The sequence below is a fragment of the Colobus angolensis genome, unplaced genomic scaffold (assembly GCF_000951035.1).
Source record: "Colobus angolensis palliatus isolate OR3802 unplaced genomic scaffold, Cang.pa_1.0 Scaffold5, whole genome shotgun sequence".
Taxonomy (NCBI): Eukaryota; Metazoa; Chordata; class Mammalia; order Primates; family Cercopithecidae; genus Colobus; species Colobus angolensis.
Genome location: NW_012118487.1, coordinates 11402735 through 11417386, shown reverse-complemented (window position 1 = coordinate 11417386; position 14652 = coordinate 11402735). Strand labels below are relative to the sequence as shown.

Genomic DNA, 14652 nt, shown 5'->3' with positions numbered 1-14652 from the left:
CTGGCTGTAAAGCTAAATTCCTAAAGTTGGTTTTAAACCTAGGACGGAGTTTATTTATGGAGAAAAAAAGATATTAATTAATATCAAATTCTAGCTACTTTTCCTATTCAGGTTACGCTATTCTCCAAAATGCCAAGTTCACCTGCCATTCAGCTTAAGGTCACACATTTATACTATGTCCTATTTCCAAGTGTCTACCACAGACTTAACAACAACAAAAAAAAATTCATGATTAATGTCACCCTAAAATAAAACTTATGAAATCACAAGCATAAATATTCTATACGATGACTTTACATGTGTTGTGTATTCTACATAAAATCTCAACCGTGAAAGGAGCGCCTGAAGAGCTTGGGTGTCACCAGATTGTTTCTCAAGCAGCCACACAGAGACATGTTATCTTGATGAATTTTCCACAATCCAAAATTTGGTCCATGGCCTTGCAGGCTCAGAAATCTGTCAGCAAGGCTGGAGCAAATTTACATCTCAGAAATGGACTTACAACTCCACAAACACAAAATACTGTTGATTGATATCAAGATGCAAATGTATTAATTTGCAACAAGACCTACAAATGCCAGATGGACTAAAACAGTCCCGAGGGCAAGTTGGCACATTTTCTTTCTGTGGGCAGATTGAGATTGGAGCCAAGTCATAATCAGAAGGCTTGGTGCTTAAAAATATAAATTGGAACGAAAAGAATACATTAAATGAATCAAATGCAACACTAGAAATCAGATTATAATTCTATTACTTCCTGATTTACCTTGATATTTCCCAGTAGGGATAGATATGTAACCTACCAGACTCAGCAAGCTCTAAGGGTCCACTTTCAAGGGGTGGCCTTGGCTAGAGGCTACAGACTTGACCTGTGTGGCTAATCAATCTTCTGATTGACATGTTAGTATCTAACTCTGGGAGAAAAAGCTATGTTAAAATGAAAAAAATAATATGTTAGAATGTTACTCTAAGGTAACATTTGCTCTTTCTGCCAATTTAAAGGCTATTTGAATGCTATTTACAGGTATCATCACATTCTTTCTTTCTTATTTTCTTTTTCTTTGTTTGTTTTTTGTTGTCATTCTTTGTTTTCTGTCCATACCACCATTACCAAACTAGTCTAGGTCCTCATCTCCTCACGGCAAGGTCCTAACCGGTCAACTTATTTCAAATCTGTCTCATCCAACTCCAAAGAATATTACTATAGAAATCTACTTTAAATTATGGTTTAATACATACCCTTTTTTATTTTCCCACCTTCTTTCATACCAAAAACTTTCAATGACGCCTACTGCCTTCAAAGTTAAGTCTCAATTGTTTAGCATGGCATTCAAATTCCTTTACATCTGGGCCCAACTTATTATTACTTTTCTACTGCATGAACTCTCCACTCCAGCCAAATCTACTGACTCCCAACAGTCCATGTGCACCCATAAATCCACGCCTCGCTCATTCCCAGAGTCACCTCAAGATCTGCCTCCTCTTTGAAGATATCGCTGGAAGTACAAATTGGAAAATGACCCATTCATTCTTTAGAGTCATTTGGCAGTGAGTATTCTGGAAAGTGACTATTACCTGTAGATGTCCTATCTTCTCAATTAGAATATAAACTTAAGGATGAGAACAATACATTTTGCCTTTTATGTATACCATATCCTCAGTGTCTTGATATCAAGGGTGCTCAAAAAAATCAATGCTTAGAACTTGTCCTGTCCATTTGTAACAAAAACTGCTAAACTTCTTCAGAGTCTAACACAGAACTTGAAAAGTATTGCCCTTAACAGAAGAGAAGAGCTGCCTCTTGAAGTATCTTTGGGAGTCAAGTAGTTAATGGCTTCTTCTAGGCCTTTGGTATGATTTCACCAAATTAATACATTTCTCCACATCCTCATTCTCTCTGTAGACTGTTTAATATTTCAATATAGCCTTCAAAGCCTGGTAGTCTCCCTGTCAGTTTCAAAGTCTAGAGTTAGCTTCAAGAATAGACTAGGCCTCTGATATATAAAGACTGTAATCAGAACACTTAGCAGCAAGGATGATACAGGAGGTAGTTATACAAAAAAGCAAAGCAAAGAATAGACCCCTGCAATATGATGATGAGGATGATAAAAGTCTTTAGAGATGAAAAGATAGATTTGTAAAATTTAATGAAACAGCAAAAGGATCAAGAAGGAAATATCTTAAGCTATTTTAGACACCATTTAGCTTCTCAGCATTCTCATGGGTAATCATACCTTGGTCTCAAGCCTGATAGGAAAGAGCTTTAAAAAAAAAAAACAAAAAACAAACAAAAAAAAACCCCAGATATTTGTCTAATACAATCAGTTGATTGGCAATAATATCTAAGAAAGTTAACAGTTCCTTTTATTTCACACCAAAGTACTACTGCTCATGGGGAGGGCATCCAGAATGTTGTCAACAGGGTCTTCTGTGATTATGAAAGACATGAAAATATACACACCATCTCTTATTTCATGGAATTTAGCAACTCCACATCAGAAATGTTGGGGAGCAGTCTGGCTAAGCCTTGAAAGTAGGAATGAGAAACCCAATTCAAAGGGGAATGAAGGTGATAATCTCTCCCAGGAAGGAGGAAATTGCTGGATTAAACACAGATAATTAAGCCTAATTAGTGACTTATAAAGACACAAACAGAATTTAAAAATAATTTACTTATAGTAAATAAAAGAAAAAACTATGTTAAAATGGAGAAAGTAATAATTTTTCCTGGGCAAGCAAGAATGAATGCTTAGAAGTAGAAGATTAAGAAAGAGTTTTATAAGGTACCTGATTTGTTCTCTTAATGTTAAAATAAAATTGGAAACAAATTATGTTTACATTGAATAAAAATTATAACACTATACTGTATTGTTTCATATACAAATTAATACATGATATTAGAGGGGAAATTTTTGTTAAATAGATCTAATATTAAAAATAACACAAAACAAAATTTTAAAAACTTTGCTTCCATTTTATATTTCCAGGAAAAGTGTCTCCTATTAATTGATATCGATTTCCTTTCTTCTTTCCTTCTTGAGACAAAAAATCCTAGAGTTCTAATTTATTTTAAAATAGAATCCTAAAAGTATATGGGAACGTGGAAACCATTGCGTATATTCCCATGATTTCCCAGTGTAAGTACACTAAGATCTGTCTAATGAGGGGATGAGTGTTTCTTTTTATTTGAAAACATGTATAAAAAGGAGCTTCCATGGCCCCCTCTAAAACCCTTTTCAACCCACAAAAAAGTTTCCTCTGTTTAGGCAATATTTCATGTGTCAATGTAAAGCAATTCTCATAACACATAGACAAGATCTGATTATGAAGTAATGTGCTACAGGCTGCCCGTGAGGGTAAATTTTACCACCTTACGATCATGCAAGCTGTTTACTCATCTATCTGCAAATATGGCTTTTGTTTTAAAATTTAGTTTTCTATGTTTGCTGTTTTGTACACAAATATTCCATTTGCCAACTAAATGTTTTAGTACAGATGAATCACATAGTGTATGTGTCACATTTGAATACAGTTCAGGCCTGGCACGGAGGCTCACACCTGTAATTCCAGAGTTTTCTGAGGCTGAGGCAGGAGGATCGCTTGAGCCCAGGAGTTTGAGACCACACTTGAGGTGGACAATGTTGAGACTCTGTCTCTACAAAGAATAAAATTAGCCAGGCATGGTTGTGTGTCTAGCTACTTAGGAGGCTAAGGCCAGATGATCCCTTGAGCCTAGGAGTTCAACGATGCAGTGAGAATTGAGCCACTACACTCCAGCCTGGGCAACAATGTGAGCCCCAGTCTCCAGGAAAATAAATAAATATATAAAATATAGTTCTCTCTGTTCTAAGGCAGAGGTGGTAGGTAAAGGGTTAAATACTGCCTATTTACTTGAGATTTTATCTTCTCTATAAGAGATTCTTATGAACATTTAAATTTTCCTCATTTTGAATGAGAACATCAATTCCCCATGTTGCAAAATTGCAATCTTCCTCAGGAAAAATGTACTCATTATCTACCTCATACACTAAAAAAGATTTTCCACCTTTACTCAGCTTTCCATGTACCAATAGAGTAACCTAGATTTTAAAATGAGTCGCATCCCACGTTGAAAAATGTAGGAACATGGATTTTAAGAAGGCAAGCTTTGTACTCTAAGTGATTTTTCTTTCAAGTTTACATGTTTAAATTGTGTGACAGTAAATTTCAATTCTGACAATTTAAGTTGTTTTGGAGGTATTTGGGCTATAAATATTCATGCATGCCTATTGATTTTCAAATCAGAAATGAATCTGAAGACTATGAGAATTAAAAAATGGCACTTTAAAGCCTGCCATATGAATCATTTTTACTTTTTAGAGTATCGATCCAATAGAAACTAAATGGTTTTACAACCTTTTGAAGTCTATGGGTAATATTGTTTCTCATTTGGTTTCATACCACAATTTCTTCTAAAGAACATGGATGCACTTGGCTGCACACATATAAAATTTATTAATCATGTTTCTATCCTTTTATAATCAATGTTTTACAAACTGAGGTGAGCAATAACAATTCCATCAGAAAAATGCATGCCATCAATCTTCTTTTTGTGTGTGCTTTATTTTAGAGTCAAATGGTTATCTTATTAAAGTTGTGAGAAACCAAATCTTGAAATCCCCTCTTTTTAATAACAATTATTTTACATATAACTAAAGATTTGATTTAAAATTGTACAATCCAGGTACACATTAAAGGATGACTGAAGTGCAATCAATTACTTCTAAAACTAATCTCTAATACTATGACTTGGTAAATAAAATGTTTAACGTTTTAAAATGTTTCTTAACAGGAATATATATATATATTCCTATTATATATACAGTATGCCTCCCTTAATCTCTTTTGCAATGATACCTTGATTTTAACCCAAACATTTACATAAAAAAAGTAATTTTCCTCTTTATAAAGCCATGAAGTGAGTTATAAGTATTTCCCTTAACAAAAGTTTATAACATATTTACCTTGAAGCAATCTAAAAAGAAAACATGTAATTATGGATCAAATGAAAGTTAAACTCCACTTGAAACAAGAGAGGATTATCACAAACATACCTTGTCCTTGGGTTACTCCATAAAATTCAGCTGCTATCCTTGCCGCTTCCTTGCGGTTGCCTTTCACAATGTAGAAATGACTGAGGATGGCAAGGCTGATTTTCACAAAAAGCTTAAAACAGAACAGCGAAAGTATTGTAAAGTAGACATTGGATAATTGTTGAGCAAATGGCCGATTTTCTTCCAACACCGACATTGCTGCAGAAGAATCTGTGGCTGTCTTCAGTTGGATCCAAGTCTCAAATGTGCCTGGCTCTCGTCCGGGATGCTCCTGAACAGCTGGTCCTGAGGAAAGAAAATATCAGCTGGTAATGATGCCTACGGCTCAAAATATTTATACAGTCCATAAAAGTTCTTCGCAAACTCCTATTGGTCTGAAAATATTCCATGGAAGCAATTGTATCACGTGTCGCAAGTCTCCTGACTTTCCATTCTCAATATAAAATGATACTCCACCTCTGTGCTCCAAATTTAAAAATCCAGATATTGAAATATATACGCATATCTTTTCCATTTGATATATTTAGTTATCAAGAACAATTTGAAGGCAGTGTATGGGGTTCCCATTGTTAATGTAAATGACATTCATAACGTCAAGTAAAGTTGTCTATCATTTAAGGCTTTAAAATGGCACTGTACTATTTGTAGACCATGAGCTAAATCAGTAAACAGTCCATGGCTTGTATCTTAATGACCACTCATCAGATTAACCAATTATTTTGTTTTTACTGTTTTAGAAATAAACATTTTTCTTACAAGTCATGACACTGGAACATCACAGATTAATAACTTAACACGTTTCCTTCATCCAATGGACAGTTTTTAAGAACCTGGTATGTGTCAAACACTTTGCTAGATTTTGAAGATACAAAGACAAGAAGAATGGTCCCTGCCACAAGGAACTCAGAGTCTAGCAGAGAAATGGAAAAGAAATCAGGTAAATATAAAGCAGGTAAAAACAGTTATTAAGGGAGCAGAAAGAGGAAGCATGTAATCCTGGGAGGGAGATGTCAGAAAAGACATATCCAGAAGGATTATCAGGTAAACATATGCATTTCATCAAGACTCTCCAAAACCAAGGAAAACAATATACTTTTTAGGGCTATAATCTTTGCTAACCCCAATATGTTTTATTCATTAATGAAATGCGTCTGTATATAGGTATCCTTAGGCAAGTCATATTTTAAAAGAGAAATAGAATAAATTATTAACAAAATGACATAGAACAGCAATATTTTGGCATTTAAGCCAAAAATGATCTGCCAAAATACTAAATATCATTTCTTACAGGGAGTTTAGTTACATATTTCTATGACCGGGTTTGGGACCTGTCGATTGTGGTATTTGCTGCCTAATTCATTTGAGAAGTTCCAAAATAACAAAAAATAACAACCATAAGAAAATAGAAGTGTCCGTTCTTGGAATAAGGAGCGTACCTATGACCGGTCATCCTAGTAAGTGTTGTGTGCTTCTCTCCCTCGGTGTATCCATTTTATGCTGAGTATGTTAACTGATTGGACAGATTTACCTGACGCATTCCAACACAGGAGAAATGGCTGTAAAATAAATATGTCAAATAAAGCAGGCTGCTTCTTTTCCCAGTGAATGAATGGCTCTCAGAAAAAAAAAAAATAATAACAATTAGATCTATATATTAGAAAGAAATTACCAAGCTTCTTATGAAAATGGCCCCTGGTATGATTTTCAGAGGCAGACATTCATTAGACCCAGTGTGCCATTTCATATGTGCTTTGGAAATCAGTAAAAATTAACTTCAAATAGAAGATTAACAAAATGTTCCTCTCTTTCACTACTGGTAAGACTGTGTCAGTTGAGTCAATACATGCTGATGCTTCTACGGTGAGTCCTCCCTCTGGCATGGTGATGCCTGACTCCACACTAGAGAGGTATGTCCGTGGACAGCTGGGCCATCACAGTGCTCTGAGTCACTGCAGACTTCCCCTTCAATGCTTCAGGATCAGAAATAAAACCCGCCTTAGTCACGTCTTCGTGCCCATCTAAGGTTTCAGTCCTTTCTCTTTACCGGTAAGTGCTATTACAAATAATTGTCTTTGCATGAGCTAATCAGGAGCCTGGATTCTTTGGGGTTAAGTAACATTTTCATTTCACTAAGCCTGGAATCATCAGTGCATTAAGTTTAAATACATCTAGTTTTACTAGTACGAAAAACTACAGTATAATATTTAGGATTTTATGTCAAGACATCAGGTTTTGTGTTTATGAATTACTTGATTCCCATTTGTATGTTCTGTTGGTATACTTTCCCTCAGCAAATTTTACCATCTCTGAGTCTGTTAATTACTAAGTAAAAATTCTTCAAGTGGAAATTAGATGCTGTATTTTTCATATTATAAATCCTTCCAAATAACACTATGAACAAATCTGTTAATATTTAAAAGACACATAACCACATTAAAAGTATTGTGCATCTATTTTCCTGGCATTTTCATTTCCTCAGGAAAATAAAATATTGATTAGTCACTGAAGTAACTTACTGAGATAAATGTTTTTATAATATACCATGTTGAAAGATTGTGGTAGCAAGATCCAGTTGATTAGCTCAGTACATCTCAACTTTCCTGATCTTGTTAGCTTCGATCAGTCAGTCAAACTAAAATGTTGAAACTGAACTCAACATTGTATTACTAGAATGGGTGATGTGAGAAAAGTTAAAACATAGGAAAAATCATTTATTGAGGGTATACTGGATGCTACATGCATATACTTATTTGTTTATGAATTTATTTCATCTTAGGGGTGGATATTATTATTCACATTTTACAGATGAGAAAAGTTGGGCTCAGAGAGCTTTAGAGACCTGTAAAAGTTCATTATAAAGAACAGCACTATTTGAACATAAAATACATGCTCAAGTTGCCTCTAAAATTTTCTATTTTTAAGCACTTACAATCTGATTGAGCAAATACAACTCATACATACAGAGACTGAGATAGTCACACAGATTCACAGACGCATACACATACTGCCCCTGCCCCCGACACACACAGAAGAGATCATACAAGATTATATGTGATTGGGAACCCAATTACTCCAGTAAACTGCATACATGCTATGACGATTAAATTAGATGGAACTTTGTGTGCATTTACTAAGTGGGAATAAAGAGAGAGGGGCTAATACTGTTGGACTATTCAAAGCTATGTGTTGGTGAGTGGTTTCCACTAAAACAACAGAGAGAAAGTCAAGTAAGGTAGTCGCGAGTTAGTACATTAAAAAACATTGAGTGTTCAAGGCAGGGTCCAATGATTAAGAACTATTAGGTTGGTGTAAAAGTAATTGCGGTTTTTGCAATTGCTTTTAATGGCAAAAATCGCAGTTACTTTTTCACCAACCTAATAAAAGGATGAGGATAAAGGAAAGTATATTGAGTCTGGCCAGAAGTTCACTGATGACCTTCAACTCAGTATTTTAATAAAGTAATGGAATGGGAATCAGGACATCAGTGTTAAGGGAATGATCCTTACAGCAACTCCCGAAGAACAAAGGCTCCCTGGCTTTCCTCCTCCTGTCACCTTTCTAGGTGCCTCTTTTTCTCACCTCCATGCAGGTATCAGAGAAGAGACTGCACAGCTGACCCCTGGGACTCCCCATCTTCCTCTTTTCGAGTCTCTTGCTTACTCTTCTCTTCAGTGTCTCAGGGTACTATATGAATTGTTGCTGTGTTTTAGGGACTTAGTTTCACGTCGCTCAGAAGTTGAATAGGAAAATGACTTTCAAGCATAACCAGATAGCCTTTAAATTTTCATAAAAGAGGGAATTGTGCATCTAGAGATTATGGGACTAAACTGTTTTGACTTAGCTACAGTATTGATCCAAGCTATTAGATTGAAAATATCAATGGGATATAATAAAAAGTGCCTGTTTCTAGTGCTTTCCAGTTGCTAAATCTTAACAGAGGGGAAATATAGTGACCCACCTTCGATGACTTTTTTTTCCTCTTGAGGCAGGGTCTTGCTGTGTCACCCAGGCTGAGTGCAGTGTCATGATGACAGCTCACTGCAGCCTCGACCTCCCAGGCTCAAGCAGTCCTCCCACCTCAGCCTCTGTAGTAGCTGGGACTACAGGCGTGAGCCACTGGGCCCACCCTTTAAAAAAATGTAATTTTTAATTCTCTGGTAGATATCTAAAGTCTCTAATTGACTTTTTTTATTCCTAATATTCCAAAAAACAAAACCACAGGGATACATTTCAAACAGCAAGGTTGCTAATGTTCAGCATAATGGCAGACAGGTTCCTAGCCCTGGAATAGGTCGTTGAGGATTATTTGTATGCAGTGAATACAAACTCAGAAAGGTCATTTACCCATAAATTTGAAGGTCAATGATGGCTGATAAAAGGAAAGAGAAAAATTATGCAAGTTGTCACGGTAATCTATTCACTATTGCATTTAAAACACTACTGAAAACATAATCCTCATTTTTTTTTTTTTTTTTTTTTTGGTGAAATCTCATGAGAAAAAATAAAGGCAAACGAAGCCCCTAGATGTTCAGAATACATGAGAATTTGAAATGAAAACAGCAGTGTTTACACTTCAAATTGAATTCCTTAAAGGGAATGAAAAACCAAATTTAGCCTTATCTCCATTCAGTATATCCTGTTTATCTTCACTTACCCCCAAGCTGCACTAATGGAAATAGATACTTTAAAAAGGCAAAACACATTTTCATAACTCCTGATGCAGACTTAGATATTATGACATAATGCTTTTGTCATAGACAACTAATACATTCACAGCAGAACTATAGACACTGATGTCTCAGGTTTCTATGAGATAACCATAATTATTGATGCAGGATAAGCTCTCTTAGAGATTATAATTATCAAATAATTATTATTTATAGCGTTGGCTGGGGAAAGTTTGGGTGAGAGCTATTTTGTTGGACTATCCTACTGGGGGGGAAATTCCTGTGTTTGGTCTCTTGCCATTCTTCCAGTATGATGGAACAAAAGAGTAATTTCTGCTAGCATTATGATAATCCATAAAAAAGGTATTTAGCCACAAAAAGGGTCATTTACTTAGATTACATCCAGGCTCTTTGGAAAAATTCACTAGCTTTCCCCAAAACACAGAATAGCCTTTATCCTAAAAACTGAGTTACATCAAACATCACATATTGAGATCTGCCCTAACTAGAAATTGCTTTAGGTTAAATAAGCTTTATTCATGTATATGTTGTCCAGAAAAACTTGGCTAAAAGCTGGTAGTTCTGCATATATAAGAGTTTAAAAAATAGATTTCTTAAAATCATTAAAATTCTTACTATATGCCAAGCAATTTTCTACACAGTTTATTAGAATGAAATGTTGGGAATTTGGTTTTTTCTTTTCTTGTAAACCCAGCATTTCTTTAAAGGATCATATCTTGCCCAACATGAGTCCATGTACTTGATCTCTTGGCTCTAGAGAAAGAAGGATACCTGACCAAAACTAGCCAAGAAAGATATTTCCGGGACTTCTGCTGGAGTTTTGGAAAAAGCACTCATCCTCTGCAGGGGAGGCTAAGATAGCAAGATCTAAGCTTAAAGATGCTGGAGGCAAAATTGACAGTAAAGAAAGAGCTCGCCTAGGAATTAAGCCAATAAAAAGAAGAGCACGGCTGAGATTTGGAAAAGCAGCATCACGGTACCTTCATTTGAGCACCTGGATCTAGTTAGTCGCACCTGAAGTAGCGAATCTGACAGTAATATAGATTTGACAGTAATACGAAGTAATAAAGTCATTTTTGCTGTTGTTAATCAAATCAATTTGAATTGAAGGCCTCTCTCACTTGTATGGAAAAAAAAAACCCTGATGTATTTATATTTTCTGGAGTCCTTATAAAGAGAAATTATGAAGTGGGTATCATTATCCCTTCTGTACAACAGACGAAGAAACCGAGGCTGAAAGAAGGTAAGGAATGTGCACAAGATTATACATCTTGAAGTGGAAGCACTGAGATTCCAACCCAGGTTTTTTGCCCTGCAGTGCCTCTCAGATTATTATTCAGACGTTAGTGTTGAAACATGGATAATTGCCTGGTTTAACCACTGTCCTCCGAGGTAGCCACACCCTGTGATCTACAGTGTGCATTTGTGCCCTGTGTGGGTTATAAATAGCCTTTGGCTAAATAGTGGAGTATGTCGCTGGGTCGAAGCTGACGTGTCTCACCCAAATCTTCTGTGATTAAGAATTTGTTCTAACCATCTCATTTTAACTAACCACATATTTAAAAGACTATTGAAAGGGAAACCTTTCAATGACATCATTTTGAAGATCCAAAGTATGGGACCACATTAGAAGTGAAATGATGCCACAGTGATCTTTCCAGTACTTCCAGCATAGCAATATATATATATATATATATTTTTTTTTTTTGAGATGGAGTCTCACTCTGTCGCCCAGGCTGGAGTGCAGTGGCGCTATCTGGGCTCACTACAGCCTCCACCTCCAGGGTTCAAGTGATTCTCCTGCCTCAGCCTCCTGAGTAGCTGGGATCACAGGCGCATGCCACCATGCCTGGCTAATTTTTGTATTTTTTAGTAGAGACAGGGTTTCACCATGTTGGCCAGGCTGGTCTCGAACTCCTAACCTCAGGGGATCCGCCCGTCTCAGCCTCCCAAAGTGCTGGGATTATAGGCATAAACCTCTGCATCAGGCCCAGCATAGCAATGTGATCAGCATTCTTATACACACGTATGAATTAATAATGATCATTTCTTCTATCAGGTAAAATATATCATTTACTCTGGAGCATGACCAATTGGCTAATAAAATTGGGGTCTATGAGGACCCTGTTTAAGAATCTAAGATTACAGTTTCTTTAACAACATAAGTAGCTGCCTTATGTGCATGGATTTCAAATCTATTTTAACTCCAATTATGAATTTTAGAGAAACATTATATTTTAAATGTGTTCTTATTAGACTTAAAAATTTAATACTTTTTATACAACATGAGCAACACCAGTACATAGTTCACCTTTCTCTAGCAATTTACACAGTCAACTTAGTACTCTTCATGCTTCCATTTCCCAGCTCCCTGTGATCCCATAGAATATGAGCAAAGGGGAGCCTCAGCACATGTCTGCTGGGGCCGCAGGAGTCACTCTGGTGACCACCACTCAGTCTGTGGCTAGTCTCTGCTAGCCTCTGGTGCTTCTATCCTGGAGAAAGTAAGGTAAGCACGAGTCATGCACTAGCTGGTAATATTCCCGTCTTCATACTTGCGGGCAATAATATAAACCCGGAAATTGGGAATTCAGCATCTGGCTGAGTCCCATCTCCTTCATCCCCGCTGCAGCCATGCAAGCAGGTGGCAGAATTTATTCTTCCACCTGCGTACAGAAGACAGAAAATGAGCTGGGCTTCATCTTTTCCTTGTTAAGCATAATGGGATAAAATAATATGTGAAAAGGATAGTACATATTCAACCTCGCTCTAATTTCCAATATCGTATCCAGTGTAGTAAAATATAAACTAAGTTCAAGTATTGCCTCTACCATAGATGTGTAATATTGGACGATCTGGTAACCCTCCCTGCACCTCCACTTCCTTACCTGTAAAGAGTTCCATGAAAAAGTATCCACTTCACATGTTGGGAGGTTTAAATGCAGTAATTCATATGAAGCACTCACTTGCCTGCACTGTAAGAGTTCAACAAATGTTAGCTACATTGTAATTATTACTATTACTTTGTTATTTAGGTTAAATTAGAATCTGTTGCATGCCAGGCACGGAAATTTTACTGTGTGCTTGTCTAGTGAAATGTCCAACTTCCAATAACACTATACTCACTGCCTACTGTAGACATGTAGCTATATAATGGAAATCAATCAGCTCCCCTCTGGTGTTAGGAAATATGTCCATTTCTACAAACAGAATTCATAACCAACGTTATATATGAAACAAATGATGTATTTTTTGCTCCGTGGTATGAAAGATAGCTGTAACTTCTTAAGAAATATACAATCACAAATATTCTGAGTAATTTCTTCTTCCCAGGCTCCATAACAAAGTTACTCAACAGTTTGATATATCCTGGGAAAACAGCAGATATTTTGGGTTTTAGAAATAAAACGTATCCCACACTGGCATCCATGGCTCCTGATTGAAGAAATCAAGGCTCTGGAACCGGGAACTCTTACCTGAAGATGTGATCGTGGCAATGATAATAAGAACAGTAACAGCAAATACATCTTGTTGTATATTACTGTAACCCTAATGCAACCCGTGAATTAACTGAAGTTGTATACCAGTAGGGAAATGAAGACAACAAAAACTACACGGCCACCTTAAAGCCTCGACATTTGCTCTGATGAGCATCTAGCAGCTGACATGCTGTATGTCCCAGGCTAATCAGGATAAGTCAGCAGAATGTGGTAGGCAGGCAGGGCAAGGTCTTCAGAAGAACCAGTTGCTCTAGTTATGAGCTGTTTGAACTTAATCCCTCTAAGCCTGTTTTCTCAACTACGAAAACAGGAAAATTGTTCCATTACAGGCCCATTGGAAGAGTGTGTGAGAATATGCCCTGCATTTTGTTTAATTTCCTTTTAAAGGCAGCCCCTCAACTGATGAGCCCCTGATTTTATCCTTTTCAAAAATAATAAAGAGGCCCGGCGCAGTGGCTCACACCTGTAATCCCAGCACTTTGAAAGACCGAGGCGGGCAGATCACGAGCTCAGGAGATCGAGACCATCCTGGCAAACACGGTGAAACCCCGTCTCTACTAAAAAAATACAAAAAAATTAGCCGGGCGTGGTGTCGGGCGCCTGTAGTCCCAGGAGGCTGAGGCAGGAGAATGGCGTAAACCCGGGAGGCGGAGCTTGCAGTGAGCTGAGATCCGGCCACTGCACTCCAGCCTGGGCAACAGAGCGAGACTCCGGTCTCCAAATAAATAAATAAATAAATAAAATAATAATAAACAAACCTGTCCCACAGTAATTTCTCAAACTCCAGCTTACTGCTACCAAATAACTGCAGCTTCCTGCTCTGACTTGCAAGTCAAGATATGGCTCCTTCATTCACACACATCTCTTGAGCGCCGTGTGCCAGGTGCTACAGGGCACACAGCAGTGTGGGATGACAACAGCGAGCAGGCAGGCGAGGTCTGTGGGGTCAGAGTGTTAAACTCATCGGCTGACACAGTCGGGACTCGCAGCACGTAAACCATATCCAGTTTTTCAAGCAATCGATTTTCTCTCCATTCTGCTCTTTGCTTTGCTCTTTCCTTTATCTAGTGCCAGGATCTCAAATCAATAAAAAGTCGAGTGAAGCCTTTATTTGTCCACCAACCTCAGCATTAGTTTAGTGTTTATATTCTCTCCTTGTCTTTCTCACTTGGACAATTCTCAAGCCTCTATTTTGCTTTCCAGTTACATTTGGCTTCATTTTTGTGTGTATGTGGTAACTGCCTCCGAGCTTGGCTTGGTCACACTTTCATGCAGAGTTCTCTGCGGAGCTCCCCCGCCTGGCCTCTGTCTGTAATATCACCAAAGGCAGTAGTGGGCTTTGGCAGTGTTTTGCAAAGACCAACAAAGATG

The 14652-nt window shown here is 37.2% G+C and overlaps 1 protein-coding gene across 1 annotated transcript in view; it reads right to left on the bottom strand.

Annotated features, from left to right (window-relative positions):
• Window positions 1–14413, bottom strand: part of ASB5 (ankyrin repeat and SOCS box containing 5) — a 67779-nt gene extending 53366 nt beyond the window's left edge. The window contains exons 1-3 of the mRNA XM_011959580.1: window positions 14074–14413; window positions 12365–12447; window positions 5094–5401 (exon numbers count right to left, since the gene is read on the bottom strand). Of these exons, the coding sequence (XP_011814970.1) occupies window positions 5094–5289 (196 nt within the window). The 5' untranslated portion in view covers window positions 5290–5401; window positions 12365–12447; window positions 14074–14413. The remainder of the gene's footprint in view (window positions 1–5093; window positions 5402–12364; window positions 12448–14073) is intronic.
• Between the last annotated feature and the right edge of the window lie 239 nt (window positions 14414–14652).